Here is a 27,911-nt window from a genome sequence, read left to right as displayed (position 1 = left end):
ATGATCAATCAGTGGACAGGCTCACTGTAGCCAGGGGACAGAAAAGCATGCCAGCAAACACTAACACACACAAACACACACACTACATATGTACAAAAAACACATTACAACAAGAAGAACAGTATGTGTAACCTAAACAGGAAAACAAATACACCCGCAAAGCAAAGTAAAAGAAGCTTATGTAAATGTACAGAGCAGGGTAAACAATGTAGACTCTGAAATACAGATAACATAGCATAACTTACTGTTATCCTGTTTCTATCACACACACATACACACACACGCACACACAGCGTGTCTGATTGAAGGGTGTACAGAGCGCACAATAGAGGCAAAGCTTTGCACCTTGGCCATTATCTGTCTTTGTATCCACCACAGCAGCACCAACACATACATTTAAAAAAAGTACAGCAATTCCTTTTGTCCGTAGCTCAAACCTCCTGTTAGTTTCAGACTAATGTCACTACTGTGTCATCATTTTGAAACCAAAACCAAATAAAGGCTGAATTGTGCCGTGCATCACAGTAATTCTGAAATTTTCAGGGTTGCCAAAAAAGAGAAAACTGAAAGAATCGATTGAAATCCTTAAACATTCAGCCAAATAAAGTTTGACGAGAACCTTGCCTGCCCTGCACATGAAACTTAATGGGCCTCTAGATGCAATTCATGTGTGTCTATCTGTGTGTATGACCGTGGTGGAGAACAGTACCGAATGTTGAGGAGTTTGAGAGCATTGAGCAGCACCCCTTTCTTCACGTCGTAATCAATCTTCTGATCGGTCCCAAAGCTCGGAGCTCGATTGATCTGCCAGAGAAAAGAGTAGAGAAACATTCAAAGAAGAATATTCCGGGGGGGGGGGGTTCTACTTCAACTCATTTTTTCTTTCTTCTCAATTCAGCAGACAGAAATGCTATGCAATTACAGGAGTGGATTTAGGGCATCTTTAGAAAAAAAAAAGAGATATGTTCCCACAAGAAGGAGAGGAAACAGCAGAGAAGAGGGGAGAAAGAGACCGTTTCAAGGACACTTTCAAGGCCTTAGACACTGATGCGTCTGTGCTTGAGGAAGAGCATTTGTGTGAATGAGTGCACACATACCAACAGATTGCGTATGTTAAACTGTCACCAGATTAGTGGACCTGCCCTTTTCAGCCAACCACAGCAAGCTGTCCATGAGTCTAGAATCTAAGTATGCCAGGCACTGCAACACCTATCCGTACCACAGCCACCAGTAATCTCTTTGTGAGCATCAGCGAATTACCACCGCTGAGCTCACCGCCTTCATATACAATCAAGAGCGCTCAGAGAGAGTCAGCTGAGCGAGAACAGAATAAGCCACCTGTGATTTGAGGTACAAAAGCCAGTATCACCCAGGGAAAAATTCAAGAGCAGCTTACCTTTCTTAACAGAACAATTTCTAGCACCAGTGAAAGGTATTCAGATATCACTTATTATACCTGACACAGCAAATCAATTTTTCCCTTTTACTCTTTGTTATGTTCCCTCTGTGTACAGAGATTGTTTGAGACAACAAAAGGACCAGCAAATGTAGAGAAGTGCGGAGGGAGGGTGAATGAACTGGCAACCGTGATTGGAATAGCGTCTTCCTATGAGGTGACTTCAAATGACAATGCAACAGATGCCCACTGAAAGGCTGGCTTAGGTTGATAAACCTTGATTTTTTAGATAAGTCAGGTCTCCTCCTAACATCGTTCAAATGCTCAAACCGCCTATTTTGTTTTTCATTTGGGAACAATAGTACGGTTGGCACCTTTTAGTGTTACTAGATTTATAATAGCTTTAATAAAGGTGCATTTGTTGAATGAGTGGAAGTACCTGTGAGAATTTTAGAGGAATTTCTTCAGCACAAAGGGATATCTGACTTAAAAGGTGTGCAGTGAATCACTACACAGAACCTCACCCTGTAGTAAGATGGAGACAATGGCCTGACGGCATAAGGAAAATATATATACTCCATGTAGGGACCTGTGAAAAGCAGTATATAGAAATTGGGGAAGAGATTTTTTACCTAGCTGCTATAATTATTCATTATTAATGATTTTAAAATATATGTTATTATTGTTTAAAAAAAGTACTCTATGAAAATATATACAGTGTGACATACAGGTTATCATCAAGTGGAAATGAGTTGACTACTGCCATACTGTGACCCAACATGGTAACATCCGTTGGTGAAAATCAATGATCATTTTCAATCAAAGGAAAATTACTGCTAATAGTTGGCTGGAAATTCATCCTTCCCAGTAGCCTTAATCTGCAGTCAGAGTGAGTATTTGTGTCAGAAACATTCTTCGTCCCGTTCCTATCTTCCTTTAGAAAAAAAGCAGTTGGATACAGTTGAACTCATCATAGCGGCACGACAGCCAATCGCAAATCGTGATTTCAGTAACAGAACAACACTGAGCCAATCAGAGCGCATTATACATCCATTCTATCCACCAATCAGGAACTTGGGTAAAGAATAGTGAAAGAGGCCAATGAGGAAACAGATTGGTGTGCGACATCAGGCCATTTGGAATCATAAAGAAGTTTGGCTGGAAAATGAGCAACAAACCCCCGAAAACTCCTTTACGGAGATGTGCAAAGCGTCTCTGGGGTTGCGGGGGTAGCACTCAAAAACTCCATCCCTCTTTCTCTTCCCCTCTTCTGAACTAGCCATTACTAATCCTGACACAAAGGTGCTTACTGCTGTGTGGCAGATTTGGAAACAGTGCTGCAAGATAATATTTACATCACAACCAGGCTCCAAGCAACAGAGAGAGCCAGAGTGTTGACTGTGTTGCCAGCCGTGGGGCAGGTAGCTAAAGATTGTCCATTTGGATCATGAGCCAGCTGAAAAAAAAAAGAAATCTGGGCAGGCTTAAGTGAATCAGTAAAGCTGCTCCCTACATCAACGGCTACTCCCAAATTGTCCTTCAGTAGCATCCCTAAACCCCAAATTCCTACGAAGCATCCGTGTAGCAATGCATGTATGTAGCTGTGTGAAGCTGGGCATAGGTGAATAAGAGCACGAAAAAGATAAGAAGGCGTATCCCGAGTTGTAGCTATCTATGTTGACCTGAAGCAACTGTATACCTTCTCTGAGCCTGCTGGACCATGACTGCCCGAGTCTCTTCGACTAGTTCGGAGGATAGATCCACAAATACCACATGAGCTACTAAATCTACACCAACATGATGTGGGTTTGTATGGGCTTGCCTTCATGAGTGTGTGCCCGCACCCACATGCGCGTTTTTCTACACAGCAACCATTTATCAGAAGGAGGGGGTGGGGGGCTGTAGGTGATGAATGTCTTCCAGCGCAAAGAGGAAAAAAGGAACAGAGACCCTATCCAACTCTTTCACTCAATAGAATGAAGTCTACAATACATCCCTCTGTGTGCTGAGAAGGACAGAGCTCCACTTCAAGCTACAGTACCTTACCTAAAAAAAAAAAACTCCACAAAAGAAAAAGAGGGAAGAGGTCTGTTTTCATTTAGAGCACTCCCTGATATGACAGCCACAATGAAAAGAGTATGGCTTTAGAGCGCCGTAGCCTATAGGTAACAGCCAGACTGGCAGTGATCCTGCCGACGGTTGTCTCGTTACTTGTCTTCATTTCTTATTTTGATTTGTGGTGTCAAGCTGTCACAGAGTAGACTGGCATCGCAGCTCTCGCTGTCTTTCTTTGCTCTCCCTCAATCTTTCGTCTCTCTCCTTCCACTCTCCGACTGTCGCACGCTTCTTCTGGTTAGTTTCTCTTCCCACTCTGTTTCTTGCCGTCTCTCGCTCGGCTTTCTGTCTGGTCACTCATTCCCCCCCTCTGCTTGCTAGCCCTCACTCTCTGGTCGTTACCTCTCTTATTCATTTCTCTCTCCGTGTTTCTGTGTTCTCCTTTTCCTCTCTGGCAGAGGAAGTTGGACCAGTCTGGTCCTAATGAACCCCTGCAGGCTCCCAAAACCCCCACTCTGATTTCCTTAAGTGACTCTGGCAGGGTCTTAAAGGAGCCCTCGGTTGCTCCAAGACGCATTCAATAAAAATGTCAGATGAAAAGATTAGAAACTCCTTTTTACTCGTGCTTTGATTTGGTTCAGCATCAGCATCGCATCAATGTAGCCTAGATATCACTCAGTCAAACAACAGAAAGAGCATGTAGGAAAATAACATATCAGTCTGTAATTTTTCACAGGACAGGTTTATCCTCATCTGATCATACAATTAAACATACAAAGATCAGACGGTGAGCTGCAAACCATTAACGGACTCTATACAGGGCATGTTTGCTCTTTTATTTTCTGCACCTGGAGGTGTGTGACTGAGACACGTAAGTAACCTGCCAGTGTATATGACAGCAGTTGTGAAATAAAGCTTGTGGTAGGAGGGTCCTTATTAAATTTTTTTCAACCTCCCATTTGGTTTGAATTGTCTAGCCCGTCTACTAATCTTTATTGCAGGTCCTAAAGTACAAACAGAGAGGTAGAAGTGCAACCAGCACATTTTACATGACTTATTCAATTTGATATAGTTTATTAATTTCCAAGTGGGAAAATCTCTTTAACCTCTGGTTTGAACGAAGGGTCAGTCTCATAATGTTTGGCCCCCCTGGAAGTTTATTGTTCAAGTAATGGCCATATAGCAAAATCAAACCCGAACAATAACAATATTATTAATGTTGCCGTAGGCCATTCTGCACACCTAGAGAGAATAAAATCAATCTCCATTCATACTATGGTATGACAACTACTCAGATTCCATCTCCAGCTAACAATTCATTTCAATTATAAATTAACCCATTAAAAGTGAGAAAAAATCCTTACAATGATTATATGACTCACTCATAGTTGAAAATGTAGTGGGCATCACACAGTTTGCGCCCATAGCCTCTGCTGTGTCACACCGACTCTAATAACAGCAACAGCAATGGCTCAACAACAATCAGCTGCTTTCTTTCCACAACAAATTGCTTCCCCCCCATCGACATCTATTCTGTGTCTGGAATACTCGTCAAACAAGTGCACGGGCTGCTCGTGATTAATCGGTTCAGAAAAACGACCCCCTCTTATTATTCCTGGCAGAGTGTAAACAACCACTGCTTTGACAAGCCTCCCATTCTGCCCCGTACACTCAAGGGTATCGGCACAGTTCAACCGCTGTCAGAATGGAGTGTTTGTTGCCGCACAATGGTGGAATGAGAGAGGGAGGCAGAGAAGGAGAGCATGAGTAGCAGAGCGACAGAAAGACAGACAGCTGGCCGCCATGTTAAGTCGCTCTCTTGTTTCAGCCGTCTTATCAATCACTGTTTTGTTCTTTTTGTGGCGTTTTTAGTGGTCCTGTCGGACATAGGAAACTCTAGCTGAGCATGCTGAGCCGCTGGTAAAGGTCCTGGGAGTGAGCGGGCCAACACTTAGCTTAGCCACCAGTCAGCCTGACCTGCCTGACTGGCTGGCTGGCTGGCAGGGTGCAGGGAGAGTTTTTTGTTGTCTTTGGGGGTTTTTTCAAGACACACTGAGATACAATATGACATAGGCACAAAAAGCAAAAGGTGAATCGAAGGTACATAAAAAAAGGTAAGCGTGGACGTAGTTATGCAGCCACACGAATATATCAACAAAACACACCTAAAGTCCGAAACTGTCAGTCATAAATATGCAAGAATATTTATCTTCATTTACAGTCTCTTACACACAACACACAACAGTTCCATATGTCACTCATAAACATGCAATATAAATCTTCCCTCTCAATCTCATGCATGCACACAAACACAAACACAAACACAGACACAGACACACACACACACACACACACACACACACACACACACACACACACACACACAGACACACACAGACACACACACACACACACACACACACTGGTGCTGCCATACATGCCTGATGATAAATGACTAAATGTTGGGGTGTGTATTCAACTGCCCCACATACGAAGCCTGTACGCTCCTAATTTGATACTTATTCCATGAAATAGTCATGTTGGGGGAAAATGGATGTGGATACAGACAGACAGTCCCATACATCATTCTAATTATTCTTTAATAAACCTCTTATAAGCCAAAGAGTGGCTCACAGGTAACTACTGCCACCTAGAGTTCACAGGGAGAAAGACGCCCCCTCAGACAATATCCATGGACATTTAAATGAGAATGAATCCTACTAAGCGCCAAAGATTAATCAAAGGCAAAAGGAGAATGAGAGGTGAAAGGGTGGGAGCGACTCTGAAAGATAATTGAGTATATCAGACTGTATGTATTCTCTATCATTTTTCACCCTGGAAAATTCAATCATGAGGGGATGAAAATTATTTGGAGAGCACAGGTAGCAAGTAAATTCTTCCTTAATCATCCTGAATACACAATAATGTTTGACCTGACTGTTGTACGGGTTAGAAAACACAAATTTCCTGAGGAAATAGCCGAAAGGCAGGCTAACCTCTAAATCTGTCTTCTGAAACTCCTCGGAAAACAGCTACGCTTTGTATGGCTACTCTTTAGACTTTCATGAAAAGCTGTAAGAACACAAAACTTTCATCTCATTCTGTACAGATGAAATAGAATTTCAGAAAGTGTGAGGCACTATTTATTCCACACAGGAAATTAACAGTATTTTCAGCAGTTGTAATTCATTTGCAGTGTGTGTTTGTGTGTGTTGGGGATGGAATATCCATGTGTTTGTTTGTATGTGTATGTGTGTATCGTAGCATCTGTTTACACTTGCCAGCGCAGATTACTCCCCACAAACACACCCCCAACACAAACACACACACTCACACACACACACACATACATACACTTGCACTCAAAGGAAAAGGAAGTCTGGATTATGTTGGCTCTGAGGGGTGGACAGGCAAACCAAACTCATCTTGAAACAATCGGGGACAGAGCACAGAAAGAGAGGAAAGTTGCAGGAAGGGGTGAAGGGAGGGAGGGGAGGAGTGAAGAATCACCGCCCTTAGGGGAGCAGTCCAGCTGCAGTCTGTTGGTCTGTTGTCGTAATGCCCATTCACACACACACAGACAAACACATTGAGACACAAACAAACCAGTGCCATGGTTGACCTAACCATGCCCGCCTCATTAGCTGCCAATCACTCTGCACAACCCGTCCTAAAGGGGGGCAGGAGGGGTAGAAAGAGGGAAAGAGATGGATGAGGAGATGGTAGTTAAGTTGCAGCCATCAATAATCAAGCTGCCTAAGCTCCTGTGTGCGGTGGCATCTCAATGTTGAACAGTTCACACGTAAAACACCATGAAAGTTGTCAAACAAGGCATCTTCTTCTTCTTCTTCTTCTCTTTATTCTGTTATTTACTGAATTGGTCTGTAGGATTCCTCCCTGCCTCTCTCACTGGATAAAAAGACAGGCTGTGGGCTGGAGTTGGTTTGGTAGGCAGATCAGAATGGCCAACCACACATACACACACACACACACACTACAGAGGACTATTCCCAGAGGGACAAAGACCACACATCCAGATACACACACACATACTCCTTATGCGGAGACACATTCACATGAAACACAGAAACCCTCTTGGTTGCATGCAGTGGCTTTCATAGTGCATATGTGTGTTTATAGTGCAGGTAAACACACATACAGTACCTACAGTACAATACTGACACATTACAAATCAAATTCAGATTCACAAACACACTAACTCACATTAATTTACACAAAAACACATCCGCACCCTCACACTAACTGTGGCCCTAACAAGCCGGCCGACCAGTCTTTGAGCTGCCTGGAGCCGGACACTAGAGACAGCGTCGCATGGACCAGGCAGGTTCTAATTATTCAAGCTCACTACAAACACTTTCTTTTTATTTCTTTTTTGTTTTTTGCTGGGTATGGGGGAACAACTTGTAGTAATGTAGTAAGCCAGGCCCGTAATGAGGCTAGGCCTCAATCCACCCATCCTTGTGTTGGAGTCCATGGACACCAATCAGGACCTCATGAGAACGATAAATTGTGCTCTTTGTCGGGTTCTGTTTCAGAGGGGGAGGAGCATTTACAGTAAATGTATAGTTTTTTATTTTGCTCTTGTCCTCACCCATCACCCACCAAACCTCTGGTAATACTTTTTCCATTTTCCTCACTCCTTTTGACATTATTTGTCATGCCGGCTTACAGCACATGGGCCCTGAATAAACTAGAGAGAGGAGGGGGGTCCAGGGGTGATAATGCTGTCCCACTGCTATATTTTGCCATTGAGTAAATGCACTCCTTATGACTCACAGTGGATTTGGAGATGCCTGCTGTTCCCTTTGACCCATGCACCCCAATTTTAATACACAACCACTTGGTAGTATAATTTATAAGTAAAGCCTGTGTCATAAGGCGATTCCTGAGCTAAACTGAATGTGTTTGCATTTCTGCATTGATTATGTTTTCCCTTGCTTTTTTGTTTTGCTGGGTTTTTTTTCTTTTTCTTTCAAAAGACAAAGAAAACACTCAATGAAACCCTTACAGCCAAAGCCTTGGCGCTGACAATACAAACCACAGTCTAAGCAGACTGTGTGTGTGTGTGTGAAGATCACGGCTCAATGAAACGCCTTTCTTATACGAGACACAGATGCTGTCTGGGCTGGTTTAATGAAAGTGAACGTCTCGGGTTACGCCATTTCAGCAAGTGTGCGTGTATATGTGTGCGCCTATGTAGTGCTGATGTTTTGAATGTCAATAGGAGGTAAAACTTGTGTTGAAAACCCTGCTGATTTAAGATAAGGATCACACAAAAGCCTGTCTCTCTCTTTTTACCTTCTCTTGTCCCCTTTCTATACATGCTCTGTTTGATGCCTGGCCTTGGTTTGAGAAGCATCACTCCTGCCTTCTCTGTTTTCACCCCTGTGACAAGCTATTTAGCAGGTGTCCGCTGGTCCGTGGGTTCTTCCTCTTGAGTATCCGTATTCATTATCAGTATATTTGCAATGATTTCTCGTTGTGCTTGTTGGCTTACAAAGAGCTAGTATATTGTATCTTGCACAGAGGTTTTCTTGCAATGGCAAGATAGAGCGTGTCCTCGAATCACAGGAGTTTGGAGTTGCACTATTTTGAATACATTTAAAAAGAAATGGTGGCTATTTTCTGGAGGTGTAATTGGAGGATGTGAGAGGCAATCATGTTCCTTTTCCCTCCCCAGCCTCCCACACACACTCAGAAAACTGCAGACAAAAATACAAATACCAAGAGCAGGGCTAATGTCATTTGACAGTTTCTTATATATGATACCATCTAGCTTTCAGGTATCCAACTGGCTTTGAGTTTACACAGGTTGAACTTTCATTTCCTGGCTGCGAGTTTGCATGTCCAACAACCAACGTTGACGTTTTAAAGAGTAAGAGAGGAAGACAGTGTCGGAACAGCAGTCTGGGTAAAGCCCCAACGAGGCGTGGCATGCGTAATTCACAGTGACACCAATAAGGAAACCTAAGAGGCGAAGTCCACAAATTTAAAACAAACCTGTGAGACCTAGATTGTGTTTCAATTCCTGACACAATTTTTACTGTTTTGGAACTCAGGGGGGTGACAAAAATAAAAAATAAAAAATGGTGAAATGGGGTGAAATAGATTAAATTTACCACAAAATGTTGCAAAGTGATCTGCTGAAAAATTAAATTTGGACCTGAGGGCTTGCCGTAGGGTACCGTTTGTGGCAACCAGCCTATGGGCCCGGCTGCGTGTTGCGTCCCTGCTGAATAGGAATGAATGTCGACAGGCTAAAAAGTGGTAATAAAGTTATTTTCAGGCTTGACACTGTATGCGGTGAGGATTTTAGAAGGGGTCTCCATGCTTGCAACTATCCCCTGACTAATCAGTTGAATTTTGGAAATAAATGATTGTTGCTGTAAATGTTGCGTGAAAGAGAAGCAGGGTTGTGTGTGTGTGTGTGTGTGTGTGTGTGTGTGTGTGTGTGTGTGTGTGTGCGTGGGATGTTAATTGATGAGAGTTATAGAGAGCTGCTGGTAGCACAGGGGGGATCATTACTGCTCGAGTGGAACAACTGCATTCACGGCTGTTTGCCATGTCTCATACACATTTAAACACACACACACATGCACACGTACTGTCACAGTGCTCCAGCAAGAACACCTCTTGCTCTCTCTTGTACATCTTTTTGTCATATAGCACAACTGCTCAACCACACAAAAAGAGTCAGGTTGGGTAATTATAACACCCTAATTCCACGATGACTCTTCTGAAAACACCAACCATCAACTGTCACTCTCTTTTTTTTTCTCCAAATCAGAGGCTTTTGGAAATCGCAAGATTTATTTTGGGTTGGCATGATGGGGAAAAACAAACAATTATCCCAGAGGCATTTCCCATCCTTGAGTCATTTTGTGGGAAGGGGGGGGGGGGCGCAGCCACTTTGGGTTAAAGGATTTAGGTCACGCTTTAACTGACTGACATCAGAGCAGTGAGACAGAAATCCTGGAGTGGACTCTGAACTCGAATCCATCTCCTTAATGACTGACACTTGAGAGACACTGAGAGAATGAGGGGTGGGTGTCTTGCTAGTCAACCTGACGTCCTGACCTATATTTTCACACCCTACGTGTGTGTGTGTGTGTGTGTGTGTGTGTGTGTGTGTGAGCCTTTGTATAAGGAAGAGGCGTCTTCGTCTTGTCTTATATGCTGCCGTGTACGCAAGCATTTCTATTTGTATGCGTGGGTGTGTATGAATGCACACATGCATGTAATTGTGTGTTTGTGGTTGTGTACGTTCCTTTCATTTTAGACGGCAATGTGTCTCTCCTTGTGTTGGGAGGTGCTTAAATACATACTTGAGACTGTGTGGGTGTTTGTGTGTGTTTCTGTGCACCAGGGACGAGTGTGTAAGCAAAATCAGTGTGTGTTTATGCTTTCTGTCAGTGTGGGGCAACGTCTCCCTCTCTTCTGCTGATGCCACATTACTTAAGTTTATGAGTCGCCGTCACTTTAGTAGCAGCATAGACAGGTGAGACTCCACAGACTGAAGCCCTCCTCTTTCTGACTGACAAACACACACACACACATACACACCCTCGAATAACATTTCATAAATCACAGAAGGAAATCTCCTCCTGTACTTTCATTATTATGATTGACATAATATACTACATTTAAATTAATGAGAATTACTTTAAAATTAAAACATCCAAAATTAACTGTCCCTTTAGATGATGTAGTAAATACATTTGTTTTTTGTGTTTAAATTTTTTTTACCGGCAACAGAAAAAGTGAGAAACACACTTACGTCGTTTCCTACACAGCGCACACACGCACACACACATGCAGAGTTGTACCTCCAGTAGCCAGGGTTTGAGTTTGCGGTCCAGGATGATGTCAAAGCCCAGGACTTCAAAGCAGACGCTGTCGCTCCCTGGTGGCTGGCCGGGGCGACACATGCGATAGGCGTGCAGCACATGGGGCTCAGCCACTATTAAGGTCTTCACCACCAGCTCCTGGCAGGACACACACACAAACACAAAGAGAGAGAGAGTGAGAATCACCAAGCTGAGCTGACAAAGAGAACACAAATCTGTTCAGTTTCATTCAAACTAAAAAAGCCATAGCCATAGCTGATTAAAGGTCTTCTTAAACCGAAAATATTGCAGTTAGTAGTCCTGCTATAATAGCAGGTTGCAATAACAGACAAATGCTTGATTTAGATTTAGGACTAAACTCTGACAATTGAGTACTTGTGACCTGCTTTAAAGAGGTAGGACTACAATCCAGACTGATCCTTAATTCTCCTGTGTCTCATGATACAGTTCAAAAGCCGAAGAGGTTTCTCTTTTGAAGAAAGTGTTACTGGCACCGAACCTTTTGAATTTCAGTCACACACAGACCTTCGCCAGTGTTGGTGGTGGTCCATCTGTGTGGGTAGTGGCTCCCAACCTGTGTTATGTGTGTGTTTGCACGCATATTTGCTGGCTGCTACCTGCCTGCCTACTCCCACTATGCAACTGGGGTAAACACGCTCACTCTGACACACACACACACACACACACACATACTCTGCACAAAGCTTCCCCTCACCAGTCAAGCCCCATGCAGTGCTGCTGGCCTGCAGTTTGCCCAGTCCAGTCTGACTGCTGGGTGCAAGAGAGGGGTATGGTGGTCTGGCCCTGGCCTGATAAGGCGGCAGCCCCCCTCCCTTTTCTATCTGTCTGTCGCTCACACACCTCCATCCATCTGTCCATCCATCCACCCGTCTGACCTACAGGCTGCCCAGCACAAACACCTGCTCCCGCTACCGCTGTTTATGCCCGAAGTCCCCTGTACTGGCTGGTGTGTCTTTGTCCCTGCCCCCATCACCTGCCTCCTTATCCTGAGCCCCCAGCACTGGCCACTACCTAGCACTGTGCATGTGTGCCTGTGTTTCGTTAGCTTTGGGCTTAAATGGTTTTATAAGCCTCTTTGATCTTTTTATTTTTTTAATCTCACCTGCATACATGTTTATGCTATTTTAGCTACTGTATATGTGTGCATGTGTAATTTATTTATTTCCTCTCTGTTTTAAAAGCATCACTTCTCTTGTACCTCAGTTTTCTCCTACTCGTAGGTCAATTGAAAGTATTGTAAAACTGAAAAAGTAAAGTCATATTTGAGCTAAAACCGGCATTGAAAGGCATAATGGTCAGAATAAGCATTTATACTATTCACTAAAGTGAACTGTCAATACATGTATGCACAAGAACTCTTAAAAACTATTTTCTCAAACCCCTGAAACTTTAGATGTACACAGATCATCACTTGGGAAATGTTATTTTTCCCCAGCCCCCTAACCACAAATCTTTCTGACAGAGAAAAAAAAATCGATAATCATCTCAAAATGTAAATAATTTAATTCCGGACTCTTGCTGTGGCCTTTGTGTGGATGTCGAGAGGCTGAGGGAAAGGGCGGGGCTGGGTAATGTCCTCTTGTATACAAGCTCAGTCAGTCCATCTGCAGCCCTCTTTTGGGATGGACGCACGGCGTTTAATGCTGCTTCTGCTCGGCTGTCGGGCTCACACAGCATCAGTAACAACACAACACCAAAAAGGTAAGGTACAAACAAAAGTTCCACTATCGACTGTACTGCCCCTAAATGGTTGTACATCAGGCTGTTGGTTTATTTTTATTTGTACAACACAAAGTGCCAAACATTACAGCAGTCAAATAAAAATGTAAAAGCTGAATAAAAAAGTTAAGTAGCAATTAAACACTGGTGCCATCGGTTTGAGAATTCTCAGCTGCCCTGCAGATGTCTATTTTGTCCAGCTCAATTGTCTTAACATTACTATCAAAATTAAATTTCAAATGAAATGTAATGTTTGCAGTAGTCATACAATGTAGTGCATCTAAGTGAAATTTAGGCAGTAGTGTTCCAGGGAGAACAGCAGGGACCACCCAAAAAAAATTGTGTGCGCACACACCCTGACGTCAGCCCCAGATGGTCTGGGTTTAGCCCCAGACCTTGTCAACTCCTAGAAACGCCCTGCTCTAATGGCACCATCCGAGTGGACAACGTGTAACTATTTCATTGTACTCACGCTGACACACACACACTGCACAAAGCTTCCCCTCACCAGTAAAGCTCCATGTAGTGCTACTGGCCTGCAGTTTAGTCCAGTTCAGTCTGACTGCTGGGTGCAGGCGATGGGTATGGTGGTCTGGCTCAGACTCCATAACTAGCCCATTTGTAGTCAGACACTGCTCTCAAAATCACACCCACATATAAAAGCTGCAGCTTTGCTGGTCAAACCTTGGACATCCTGCCCCATACAGCACATCATCTCAATATGAAAGAGATGTCAGCGTTTCACATTAAAAAAAAAACCTACATGATATTCTTAACCCCCACAGACAATCTTTTGGCAAACAAACTCTCTGACTCTCTGACCGTGACCGTTGGCGGGAAGAGTCAGGGCAGCCTGCTAGGTCTGTATGGGAACAAAATGTAAGAGGAGAGATGAAAAGAGAAGGAGAGAGGAGAGTGAGCAGAGAGCATAAATACAGAGTTGAAACAAAATACAGTGTGTGAGTGCGAACGGACAGCACTAACACCAAAGTGGTGCAACTTCTGAAGAAAGAGCAGAGAAAAAAAATGGATGGTGAGCACAAGAGAAGAGGAGGACGGTCTGGCTGAGTCAGAGGGTGACACACAGAGGAGTGCCACTGAGGGACAAGAAAGATGAGAGAAAAAGAAACAACTGAAGGAAAGGGGGGAAAAAGCACTTGACAAAATGGAGCACATGGAGAGATTACACAAGATGGATAAGAGAGGAGTACAAAGCAAAAGAAAAATTACCTTACCAAGAACTTAGCCAAACTGATAAAGCATTGGCCACAATACACTACAATAATCTCAAAAGCCACTTGGTTTAAAATGAGCATAAAGAAAAGTGAAAGCTGAGGGAATGGAGAAATAAAAGATTGCCTTGAGGAGAGGATAATAACCAATGGGACTTGATGTTGAGGTTGAACGCTAATATCATGAGAACAGGCAGTAAAAGCACATACAGCCCAAATGACTATGGACAGATGGACAAAAAGTCAAGGTGAAAAAGAGTGAAACAGAAAATAAGAATTAAATAGAGAATAACATAAACAGAACCAGGGCTAAAGAAATTGGTAGAAAAGAAACAAGCAGCTAAAATAGTAGTAACAGAGAGACAAAGGGGTATATGATGTGTATAAGTTTAAAACATGAATGAATCAGGTACAGGAGGTAAAAGAATCTTCCAAACAGACTTTGATGAAAGGAAATGAATGAGGGAAAGGTGTTTGGAAGAGCTGAGAGTAGTGCCAGACTGGGAGAGCTCACCCTCCAGGAATGATGTTTTCATGGAGCTCTTCCAGGAGTTAAACAAAGCTCTGAAGCTCACTGAATTACTGTCATTGCAAATCATATCAAACCTTTGCTTGTCCGTCTGTGTTTTGTGTGAAGCGTGGTGTGTTGGTTGGTAGCATGAGCATGTGTATATGTGAGTGTACACTTACGGATGTATGCACGTGTTGTTTGCATTTGTGGTGTGTTTTGTTATCATACCGCACATCCTTGCTTTTGTGGAAGTACACATCCGCCACGATATGTCTGCATGTGAATGTGATTCTGTGTTTGTGTCTGTTGGGGTGGACTACCCACGTACAGAGACGTCTCCCCAGAACTTCGCCACATCGTAGTCGTTGGTGCGGAGGAACTCGGTGAACCAACTGATGGACCTCTTGCTGCCTTTGTCCACTGTCTCGTCTCGCTCAAAGTTCTCATTGTGTTTGTTGACTGAGTAGTTGGTCAGATGCATGTAGAGCTGGCTCTGTGGAGACAAAGGGAGTTCATATGCATTAGGCATTAATATATGCAGGTTCACACCTGTCTCTGGATAACGATTTCTAGCTTTGTTTAGTTTGATAGCCATGCAACCACTCCTCCAACTACAACTCCCCTAAATTACTTTATTTACTGAGTTGATGAAGACATTAAGCTCCTTTTCACCTGCTGTATATTGTACTTAAATAGCTATGGTACTTGTGGTGGTGCTCTTTAGTGTAATTATACCTTTGTCAGAGATGATCATCACAGCAGAGAACATCCTCAGGGGTGTTAATGCTTTTATCCCCACAGAGCACATACCCACATTTTAATGTAAAACATTTTCTCCAAAGCAATATGGGTAGACAAGAATAAAGGAAAAAGCAAAAACATCACAAACTAGTCCCCTGTCAACAACTAAAGATGGTAAGAAGTGGTGCAGTAAACAAAGTAAAGAACAGCTCACTGTGCTATATGGGAATTATCAATGCTGTTTTATTTAGATATTTTAGTCATAGTTCCCATAGTGCATGTCTAAAATGCGTCACTGAGTGGTTGATTATAACTAGCCATTGTGTAACCCTTGTTGTATCGCTCTCTTTAAACACTGTCTCTCACAGTTGAAGACAATACATCCTTGTCCTTAACCTACATGGTAATAATGCCGTGGCTGCAGGCTACTCCAGCCGCTGATGGCTGTCTGGGAGCCACTCTCTGTGGGATTGAACATCCATCTCCATGGCATGACTCACTCCATCATGTGTCACAGACCGGGTAAGACAATACACATTTGTGTCACAGGAGGGGTCCAGCCAGTCTATGTGTGCGTGTGTTCATATGGTAGATAAGCATCATGCTTGATAGGAAGCTGTGTGTGTGTGTGTGTGTGAGTGTGTGCATCCCATCATCAGCAACAGACTGTGCTTCAGCAGGTGCACAACCTCAAGGCAAATATGAGCGGCTTGATATTACAGGAGACATCTGGCATGTGGACATTTACGCTCAGCTGTGTGCATACTGTATGCCTGCACATTCTGTGAGTGTGTGAGTGTATGTGTGTTTGTGTGTGTGTGTGTGTGTGTGTGTGTGTGTGTGTGAACAATATTAGTCTTACAGTTATCTGTATTTGGGCACTGGTGTCTGTGTATATGCGTATATGCATGTTTTTGTGATCATATTGAGATTACACTGTGTTTCCGAACCTCTGTCCTCCTGTGTGTTTGTGTGTTCAATCTGATTATGTTGAGTTGCACAAGCCCATGGAAAATACATTATTCTGGGAATCTACTTCTACTATTTCTGTTCGGTACTGTATGTATGTTCTAGTATAAATCCATGAACAGTTGTGTGTACGATCATGTGTGTGTTTCAAGTCTATGTGCAGCACTGAAGCACATTGAAACTTTGCTTTGAAAAATGCTACACAAATTATATTATAATCATTATTATTCCTAGTGTTATTGTCAGTGACTCACCAGGTTGGCCTCACTGGGTGCATGGTACTTCTCTGTGCCCATGCGAACCAGGCCGTCCTTGTAGAGAAAAATGCGAAGTGGGTCGCAGGAAGTGACGAGGATGTAGATGCGCAGGTCAAACTTGTAGCCCTCCATCAGGAAGGGCTTGTCCAGGTACTCCTGAACGATAAAATGCTCCTGGGCTGGCAGCTTCTCACAGTTGCGGATAAGCGAGATCCTGGATAGACAGAATCTTTATTAATCCTCGGGGGGGAAATTGGGGTGTCGTCACCAGCATAATAAAATATAGCATAGTAAAGACAAAAAAGATAATTAAAAAAATGATAGATGGGAGCATAGCAGGGACCGTGAACATGACTGATGACATTGGCACTGTCTTATATACGTGTTGAGGCAAAAAAAAATTGAGCCAAACAGTATACAGATTTTATGGGTTTCAACACAATATTTCATTTCAGAGTCATCGGGAAAAGTTGGGGGCATATTTCTGAGGTGCCACATCTTCCTGTTATTCGTGATACTTTCACTCTCCACATCCGAAGATTAACTTTGCCCTGCTTCAGTTTTTCAAAGCAATGGATAGTAAGTATAATGATCTACAGGAGCAATTGATGCAATCAAAGTGAGAAGATATGTCCTGACTATCCTCGAATGACTCTTACATTTACATTGAAGACGTTTAGCCCTTGGAAGAGAACAGGTCAAAGCCGCGGTGCCCTGATGGTACTTGTGTGACCTTCCTCTGCTACAGAACCTTCACTGAAAACATATGTAAATGAGTGCGCTCAGCATGCCTCAGGTCTAGTTTGAGTTACACAAGCTGTTTGGCTATTTGGGGCAAAAATGTTGTTACTCTGTTCATTACCTGGCCATCTACATAAAACAGCTGAAAAATAAATGGACAGAAAACAGACAGGTACAACACAAATGCTGGTTTGTCTGAGCAATACGCTGGGCGAGCATCTGGAGAACATTGTGATTTTCTGAAGCCAAACTCCACTTTGTCTGAATAGCACAGTACATCAAATGCTGTAGCAGGGTCTTTAAGTTGTGGGCAGGTTAATAGGAGCAGACATTGTGCTCCGTTTCAACCTCCACTCTAATTCATTTGCTTTGGTCTCATGTCACTGGCACTCAGACCTTATAGTACGCAGGCCTTTGCAAGCTGGACTCAAGAATGAGTTGTGTTAGTTTTCTGTGCATCCATGTGGCTGTACACGCAAGGGTGCGGGGCAATATTTTCAAAACTTTGTGAATGTGAAAGTGTGTATGTCTGTCCTTGTGTGTGGGTGTATGTATGTGTTCAGGGAGGGTGAGGGGTCATTTTGAAACAATCTCCCACTATGTGCAAGCATTACGACTGACCTATATCACCATCACTCATAGTTAAGGCAGACTTGGCCTCAATTGCTTACATGCACAGCCTGGAAGGCTCCATTATACACATGCAAGCAGGCACACCACACACACACAAACACAGTATTTGGACGAAGACTTGATTGTTGAAAAAGTACAGTTTGAGGTCTTGAGATATTGTGGAACCAAGCCACCACAGGGAAAATATTGTTCTGCTCTTTGGCTTCTGTAATCACAGCAACCAACATACAGTATCTTGGGAACAGTGCAGTCTATGTTGTTTTAATTTAACTAAAGAATTGGACTAGACTGGGATCCGTGTATTGCCTTTCAGGTTATGATGAAATAAGGTCTTAGTTCAGCAGTCCTCCCTTCAGAGGTGTGACAAAACCTTCCCAGCTTGTAAATCTGCCTCAGTATAATGTTGTTGTTACTTTAAGGTTGATCAATCACTCCTCATCACCACGCGCTCCCGCCAACTAAAATACTGCAGTATTATAGACGAGCACTTCATTGACCTGCTTATCACGGAAAAGAACAGGGAGAAGTTGATGGGAGCCTGACCGACGATGTGAGGGGTCCTCCTAACAGGCAGACAGCAAGCTGAATGATGAGGACAGGGTTAACGGCGTTAGTTAGTCGAGGAGGAGTAGCTGAGAAGAAGACAACATGATTGATGAGCTGGGGTGTCAGATAATCACGGCCCACTCTCCCCTGCCTATTTAATTTGGCACCAGAGGGGATCTCGCCTTTTTAAGCCCTGCACGCGCTTTTATTTTGTTTCCCTTATAACAAACTGTGCTTCAGACACAAACAATAACTTCATTTAGTTGGCCGGCGGAAAAATAAATTACAGGGGGTAGATATAACTTAATTTCCTGCCGCGTCACACCATGCACAAAAAATAGAGAAAAATCTAATCTTGTGAGCCGCCCGCCGTTGAGTGGACGAGCTAAACTCATCATCTTTCATATTCTTAATGTATTGCAATAATTCAGCCTTTGCTGCCTTTTATTCTTTAATAAATAAGGGCTTAGTGCAGCATGGAGTTATAAGTAATGCTCACATTATACCAGAAAGGACAAATTCAAAGAGAATTAGAGGGAGAGGTGAGGCACACTGAGCTATTTGTACTTCAATATCCCCACCTATTGGTACCAGTGATGAATGCACTCCAATATATTTCTTCATACATGCACTTCAGCAAGCACATTTTCAAAGAATAAGAAGTCAAAAAGAATCATTAATAAATGCTTCGCAATCTGAGCAGTTTTATTAAGTATTCTGAAGTATGTGCATTATTCTGAAGTATTCTTAAGTATGTGCAAAAACAAATTATTTTCAGATGACCTGGTATTTTAGCCAAATCATATTCACAGTTTGGCCTGTCTTTTAGTTTACATTTTATCTTATGAAACAGAATTATTTGTAAAACCAACCATACTTGAATCTTTGAACTTGAAACCACTAGGCGTTTTCACTTTCTTTTAGTCTTGTCCTTGACCTCACAGGTCACATCATAGCTGAATAGGATTCTGTTTTGAGTGCCAAATGAGTTGTTTGGGCTATTACATGGAACATTAGAATCAGTTACTGGGATTATTTAGGATAAGACTATTTAAGATACTTGTGTTGTTGACCAATTCTTAAACATTAATTAATTGTTGCATCCATCCATTTTTGAGTCACTTGTCAGTGTTGTGATCGCAAAAGACTAAGCAGAGAAGCCCAAATGTCCCTTTCCCCAAGGAGCCTAAGTTTCATCAACTCCTCCGGGGAAGGAGACGTAATCCCTCCAGCGTGTCGTGGCTCTGCCCCGGGATCCCCTCCCAGTCAGTGGTACCTGGAACTCTTCCAGCAGCCAGGGAGCTTTCTTACTAGATGACTAAACCAGCTCAGCGGGCTCTTCTCAAAGCAAAGGAGATTTTAAAATCAATACCACCCCCACGCTCACCCAGGCTTATAATGTTCCGTTTTTTTGACACTATGTAAGAGGGGAGTCGATTCGACTCTTTGGTAAATTTTGTTTTGTCCATCCCTATTTACACACATTAGGGGACAGAACATTGGCAACCCTCTCAATATACTGCCAAATACAACACTGCTTACTCTGGGCTCAAAAATGAGTTCAAATCAAAACTCCTCTGACAAAAACAAAACAGTTGAAGCTTCACCAAAGGTACATTGATGCTGGAAGTTTACATTTGATTGCTTTAGAATGTAAAGGTATACCTAATAAAGTGGTCAATGTAAGAGTAATGCCATTTCATCATGCTTGCTTCAGAAAAAAATCTGATTTTCGAAATACATCATGATTTCAACTTCCAGGATAGTGAAAGCATATCATAGAAATGTGACATCACAACCTGAGATAGGCTCTCACCACATGGGACTGCATGTATGAAATATGCATTCAGGTACCACATCCTGCTCATCTTTTGATAAACAGATGCTATTGGGAGACAGGGTCCCCTGCAGCAGCCATCTTGGTCCATTTTCTAGTCTGACTGGTCTCTGCTGATGGTGCCTCATAAAGGAATCCAATAATCACATGCAGAGACCTTCAGGGTAGGAACTACAGTAACTGCCAGGGACCGTGTGTGTGTGTGTCCTCCACAGGCAGCAATAACCTCTGATTTATGGAGAGTGTGACCATCGAGGACAATGAGGCCAACAATGAGATTCACCACACCCTCTCAGCTCAAATACTCAATCTGGCCCGAGCCATAATGCTATTTCCATAGACACCCATGTCAGGGTCACAAACCTCTTATTGCCTTGTTTTGTTGTGCTTGTCCTCTATTTGCTCTGCTGCTAATTTCCTCCTCTACTCACTTACTCTCTTCCTTTCTATCCTCTTCAGTCACTCTCTCTGTCTTTCCCTGGCTCCCTCTGCACTCTCTTATAGTCAGCATGTGAGATTGCTCTGGGGCACTTGCTAGACCTACCCGTGACCCATGGCTCCATTGGCGGGTTTGACGATAAAGGTCTTCTGCTTGCGTTTCCTGCGTAGCTCCTTAACGTAGTTCTGGAACTGAGTGTACTCGGCGGGGAAGATCCAGGTTTTGGGTATGAAGCTATACTCTTGAGGCTGGCACTTTACCATTCTGCAGAAACAAAGAAAGGGTGTGTGTATGTGAGTAAGGCAACAACATTTAATTTACACTTTTAGAATCATCTGGAGTCTTGTACTGAAAATTGTGTCTTGAAATTATAAGTTGCATTTTTATTCGTAAAAATATTTGTGCTTTTACAGCAGTGTCTTCTACTTATTTGGCTTGTAATGGTGGAGTGCTACAAGTAGCCCAGTTGTAACTTCTTAGAGTGCCAGCTGACTGAACACTGAGCTTTGAAATGCTCTTGTTTTTTCACATCTGCAACTGAATTAAAGTACTCCTTATTTTATGTGTGAAGAGAAACAGAAAACTTACTTGGACATGTTTCTTGCTAGGCAGTCTTTTCGGCAGATTTCGCCCATGCCAGGGAAATGGTTAATTCTCTGCAGCGGGACAGGCAGACATAATAATGTTGTTAGGGCCATTACGCCACTCAATTCCACCCCCACCCCTTCATAAAAATGAGAACATTAAAGGCAGCAACCTGAAGTGAGCTTACAATGTTCTGACATTTATGCCCAATTACGGACTCAAAACAAAAAGGTGACGCTGAGACCTTTCTCAACCCTTATTTAGTTTACCGTGTTTTTTTTATACTATTTAAAGGTTGGGGAGGGAAGAGGCAAGAAAAAAAAACGATCAATCTCAACTCCGAGGGGCCGAGGTAATTGGTTCTGCATCGCAAGCTCCTGCAGTGACAGTTGAATGAATTGCTTTGAATGCGCCGAAAGGGGGGTGGGGGGTGAAGGAAAAACTCTGGGTTTTCTGTATTCTTTGACCAAATGAGCCTGAACAGGGGCGTTAATTAGGCTCGTATGAACTGAAACTTGACAGCACACTCTCACAGTACATCACTAAACGGAAAAAAGGGAAAAATTAAAAGAGGGAGAGAGAGAGGAGAAGGGGGAAAAAAGAACGCAGAGTGTAAAAGGATCCCGTGATTATTATCCAAACGAGACAGACGTAATTAGGGATTCGGAAGAGATTGCACAATTATGCCAATGCCGCGAGACGACGTGGCTTGTGAGGGGAAATCAAAACCAATTGTTGAGGGACTTCTACTTTTCTACTGAGAAATTATCTCATGAAGCATCACAGCAGCGCGAGAGAGCAAGTGGAAACAACTGACAGCAAATCAGCAGTTCCATGTGAAACATTAGCCACACTGCTACACGTTAAGCTGTTACAGTATTTGTAATATTCAATCTACTTAGCTGAACTCTTGCTGCCCCTGTCCTAACAAGCCCTACTCTTTCTAGCTTGTGATTTGATCAATCATTAGTGCCCAGTCTAATCAAATAAGCACTCGGGAAGATGGATGGCTAACGCTCGGAGCAGCAGCAGCAAGTTCACTCAGCAGGACAAGGAGGTCAAACAGAGGTAAGATCACTCTCAGACTAGTACGCAGAACGCAGAGCAACCCTTGTTGTTTAGGCCCGTCTTGTCAACATCACTAGTGACATCCGAAACCTGACCCCCACCCCCTACTGCTCACAACTTGTCAGTCTACCTGTCAATCTTCCCATCTGTCTCTTTGTAAGCTCTGTTGTTCCCTCTCCCTCTCACTCTGCTGATCCCTCTCCCCTATTTGCTGTCTCTCTCTTTCCTCCCAGGGTCTAAGGAAAAGCAGATTTCAGTCTTCCGTCCATCTTCACTTTTTTCCTTTCTTTCTCTTTTACTTCATTTCATTCTGACATTTACTGTATTTAAACTGAATCTTCTTAACTTTCTGTTGCTTTCCCCAATTCCATCCGTCCGTCCGTCCAAATTTCTCTATAAACCCTCCCCTTTCCATCTGCTCTAATCTCTTTTTTCCTTATACTCTTCTTTGCTTATTCTTTTATTTCCGCTGGAGACAGGTAGAAAAACGTATCATAAGGCAGGGTGGTGTGGAAACCCCCAACAGACCCCGGATGGGGTGGTGGAGTTGGAGTCAGAGACACCACATTATACAGAAACGGATTAGGTTCATCAGGTTCAGCAACCTGAGCCATGGTCTTGATGGAAACTGCTCCATTTCAGTACACTGTGTGTACATAAGATACTTTCTGTATACTGTTTTCATATATTCTATCAAAGTGAGTAAGGATTATACAAATTACCTTCACTAGTCTTGATGTCACTCCCTAATATTTATATACCAGAAGTTTTGCTGTTGCAATAACCCAGTGTCCTCAGGTGGATCTTCTTCCCGGCAGAAGTAACTTTAAGAACTCTCCATTGAATTGTTTTAATTATTCTTATTTGAACTGAAACTTCACAAGGTCAGTTATTTGGTTTTGACTTGCGGGCCAGACAAATAGGCTTCCATACGACCATTTTTAAATGTACATCTCCATTACAAAGAGAATTTATTTTCTTATTTTCTTTATTATTGACAAACCTCTTTGTAGGCATGTGGCAGGTTCTCACTGCTGTGGTTAGCCAGAAGTATACGTGAGGCCTTGCTGTCCTCACATGTAACGTATATGCCACATCAGCAAAGCATGCACTAGCAAATAAAATGACTGTGATATCCTGTATCAGAGATTCATTTAAGGTGTAACTTGTTTTTCTCTCAATATAATTAGATTTTTGACAATAAGTGTGAATAAACATTTTATTACAGTTCAGATTGAATTACATTTTAGTGCAAAATATTTAAAGACTTGGGAGAAGGGCTTGCATCACAGTGGTTTGTTCTCTCTACAAGAGTGTAAAGAACATATCTAGAAATGCTTTGTGATGTAATAAGTTCGAAGAAGCTGCAGAAAATCTTGTCATGTTTATCCAACTCTTACTGGAGAAGTATTTGAAGGAAGGGATTTGGTTTTCTACGTAGGAAAATCATTTAGATAAAAATTCTCCAAGCACGGGAAGGTTAAAGTAGCTGTCATGTCTGTTTCATCTTTTAAATCCCTTTCTTCCGGTGCAGTGCACTGTTTTACTTCAGAGGCATCTCTTTCACCTTTTCTCTAAAGGAATCCTTGAAGAAAATCCTTCCTTACCTTACAAACTATTGATATACACTATTAGAGGCATGTTATTTTATTATTATTATCATTTTGTTTTGTTTTTAACATTTGGTTTACCTTTAAAGTCCACTGAATCTGAATCTGCTCCTCAAGACTTGGTTACATACAGTACATCCACTGGGAGCCGATCAATATCACGGTCTTTGGCTGCTGGACATTGAGTAGTTATAAAGGTTAAGATCCAGATTTTCCTGTTCAGGGCAGCAATTGGATCTGACACCATTATTCTTAAGCTCTCTTCTCTAACCCCTAGGCTAACGTGCCCCCGAACAAGGTGTGCTGACTTGACATGGTGGCCATGCAGTGTACCTGATAATTCCTGAGCTCAGCGATTTTCTCGTGCTGCACGGCCGAGTCATTCCAGATGAGGTTGGCAGTCTCGTCATCATCCCGGGTCTTGATGAAGTCCATCTCGTTGATGACTATACGAACTGGGGAAAACACTCACATTAGATTGTATTCCATTAATAGAATTAGCTATGCGGTCATTTAAATAAACTTTATACACTGACTTTAGGAAAACATCCCAAGAGGACTGAGTAGCCGTATTCATGATGACAAAGCAACTTATAGATGCAAAACGAGAGCAAGATGTGATCACAAATCAAATATTTCTACTTTCTACTTTCTACAGATCAATGTTTCGCTCAAACATGCTGGGCTTAGATTCTGTTTTTGCATACATTAAGAGAGAAATTAGTCCAGGAGATTTTAGATCACAGCAATATTTACCATTCATGGAATGATTGCAGAGCAGCCAATCGTAATGCCTCTCTTCAAAAAGATAAATTAATTGTCTGTAATGCATTCAAATCCCACTGGAAACCCCATAGTATGAGAGATAGGTGGCAAGCCCATTTGGACATTAATCCGACAACTATTCATTATTCAGTGAGTAATGAAAAATTCATATGCCCTAACGAAACGAGGTATTAATTAATTTCTTGAAAGCTTTCACAAACCTGGAGAAGGCCTAATGTTGCATGATGGCACTTGAATGGGAAAAAGGTATTTCCAATGTAACTTCATCCATCTGTTAATGTCTGTAGGGGCTAACAGTGTTTTGCTAACTGGAACAGGGTTTACATCACAGCAGGCCTCACAGTTACCAGTAGAGTCTTTGAGTACTAAGCTATAATCAATCCTTTCTTACACATCTCACCAAACAGACATCCTTAGGGCCAGAGTTTACATTCCCTTCTCAGTGGGTGTAAAGCAAATTTCCAACACCATATTCCTTGACCTTTAACCTTTACCTATAATACTATCAATTAAGAAAAAAAAAAGACAGCAGCACAAAAGGTAACAGCAAAAATGAGCCATCCATCTGGCCCTTAGTGTTAATTTTCCTTCAAAATAGCCCTGCACTACCCCCAGAATGGCCACTGTGAGGGTCTCGTCACAGCTAGCGAACTGACTCACAGCTAGACTCCCATCTACCTACAGGATCCCGGCAGCCCTCAACTTCTACTTGCTGCTGCTGACTCCTTAGTTTCATAGGTTGTAGTTCACCCCTGAGAGCTGTGCTGCCACAGAATATACTGAACATGTGAGGAGTGCTTACTACGCTCTTTTGGCCCTTCTCAAAAAAAGACCTCACTGCCAAGTTAAATTACCTCAATAAAGATTTATGTATGTATGTAAGGCTGAGCTGTCTCCGTGTGAAGTGTTTCGCTGGACTGCAACTCTATTAGGTTTAATTTAAGACATTAAATAACAACCGCCTCCTTCAAACAATCCACCACGGCAAATTAGATTTTATTGTTGAGACAACATTGTGATTGGATTTGCGGCGTTTTGAGGGACCAACTGAGCCATACTGAGAGTTGTTTCTAAAATTATTATACAATTAACTGTGTCACAGTAGATTAATCTTACCTGCAGGACCACCAAAAAGGTTGGTCTTGTTCACTTATTAAATTTTCATGAAGAATATAAAAATATAAATTCAGAAGCTTGAAATCTGAGGCTTTGTATTACACAATGTAGCTGGATCTGACATAAATTAGCTTATCAGACAAGGCCCTTGATCATTTACTGTGTGTTCATTAAAGTTAATAGCGCATCCAACATGACTATGTAAGTAATATCCTGAAAAAAGAATAAAGTTATACTAAATACTACAACTGAAACTACAACCAGTTAGTCTTCCCTTCTCTGTATTATTGAATTACTTTATGTATTTTTGCGAGATTCTATCTCATCTGCCTCGACTGGAAAGCACTTTGGGTCAACTCCTGTTGTTTTTAAATGTGCTTTATAAATAAAAGTGACTTCACTTGACTACACTGCTGCTAAATAATTTCCGGCAACTCCCAGGAACTCTTGGCAACAGAAAACATCAATACTAGGATAATGTACATCAATGAAAAGATTTCATCACCCACCTCAAAGAAAGCCTACACTAGCTTCATTAAGACGAACACAGAATACTGTGATCAAAATATATCTCGTCTTTGCAGACTGACTTTTCTGTATTGTATATGCCTGTTTAGCTCTTTTTCACGCCTGTTCCTAATAGTGTCTAAAATATTGAACATCTTTATGTATTGTTGTTGTTACTGTAATTTCAAAGCGCATTCATAATAGGTTACTGTACCTATCTCATATTTGGTGCCGACGACATTGGCGGTGATGGTGCCTTTCTTCTTTTTGGTGCGCACCTTCCTCTTCCCACTGCTCTGGTAGGAGCCCACAGATGGCCCGTTCACGGGGGACGCTCCTTGATCCTCTGGAGGAGGAGACAGCATACAACAAAACTAGATCCAGTCACAGCTTGTGCTCCAGACTGCGAGGGGAGCTGCTGCAGTATTCTAATATATTTTCCTCATTTCTGCAGGGGATTTAGTGGGGTTTGTTTATGGGGATAGGGTGTAAATGAATTAGCCGTCTAGTCTGTATAGCTGCATGCATCATGATCCTTTTATCATAATCTGTGTGTGTGTGTGTGTGTGTGTGTGTGTGTGTGTGTGTGTGTGTGTGTGTGTGGCTCTATGCAGGAGAGAATTGTACCGATGTGTAAGAAGGCAGATACATATATAAGCAGGTGGCCAGGTGTGTGTGTCTGCTTATGAGCGTCACAATGTATGTACAAAAATATGTAAGCTGACTGACCATCTAACAGAATAACCCTGTCAGTCCTGACAGAGTTGGATCTCTCTTACTCACCTCCTTCATTGGGAGGGGAGGGCATCTCAGGGGCTGGAGGAGTGAAGGGGCAAGCCAAGCTTTCTGCCAGGCTTGGCAGGCGGGTGGTACTCGCGCAGGGTACTCACAGCACCCACCAAGGGCTCTCTCACGCTCGCGCTAGTTAGTCTTCCCTGTCTTGGGCTGTATGGACGATGTGGTTCAGGATGGCCCGATGGATCATCTGAGCATCTCAGTGGCGCCTTTCAGCAACATAAAGAGCAGCAGCAGAGTCTGAGTGGGCAGGGGAGTTAGAAGGGGGTAGCAGTGGTGGGGAAGAGTGGGAGGGGGAGGGCCTCTCAAGGGTCTACACAGCCCCAGCTTATTTACAGCCCCAAGAGGAGAGAGAGAGGGATAGGAATGCCTGTAGAGGAGAGAAAAAATATATATTTTACTGCTGCAGAATAGTGGTAGTAGGCTGACTGCTCAGAGGATGACTACAGTGCACACTGTAGATCTGTGTGTATCTTCTC

General features: G+C 42.6%; 1 protein-coding gene across 1 annotated transcript in view; it reads right to left on the bottom strand.

Annotated features, from left to right (window-relative positions):
* The window catches only part of ttll7 (tubulin tyrosine ligase-like family, member 7), a 60,690-nt gene extending 33,245 nt beyond the window's left edge, over positions 1 to 27,445 (bottom strand). Inside the window, exons 1-9 of the mRNA XM_070909352.1 lie at positions 27,421 to 27,445; positions 26,852 to 26,983; positions 24,562 to 24,683; positions 21,554 to 21,621; positions 21,071 to 21,229; positions 16,767 to 16,983; positions 15,131 to 15,295; positions 11,299 to 11,457; positions 710 to 804 (exon numbers count right to left, since the gene is read on the bottom strand). Coding sequence (XP_070765453.1) covers positions 710 to 804; positions 11,299 to 11,457; positions 15,131 to 15,295; positions 16,767 to 16,983; positions 21,071 to 21,229; positions 21,554 to 21,621; positions 24,562 to 24,683; positions 26,852 to 26,983; positions 27,421 to 27,445 — 1,142 coding nt within the window. The remainder of the gene's footprint in view (positions 1 to 709; positions 805 to 11,298; positions 11,458 to 15,130; positions 15,296 to 16,766; positions 16,984 to 21,070; positions 21,230 to 21,553; positions 21,622 to 24,561; positions 24,684 to 26,851; positions 26,984 to 27,420) is intronic.
* Between the last annotated feature and the right edge of the window lie 466 nt (positions 27,446 to 27,911).

Source organism: Enoplosus armatus, chromosome 7 (genome assembly GCF_043641665.1).
Source record: "Enoplosus armatus isolate fEnoArm2 chromosome 7, fEnoArm2.hap1, whole genome shotgun sequence".
Taxonomy (NCBI): Eukaryota; Metazoa; Chordata; class Actinopteri; order Centrarchiformes; family Enoplosidae; genus Enoplosus; species Enoplosus armatus.
Note: the sequence above shows the minus strand (reverse complement) of the source record. Positions and strands in the feature narration are given on the sequence as shown.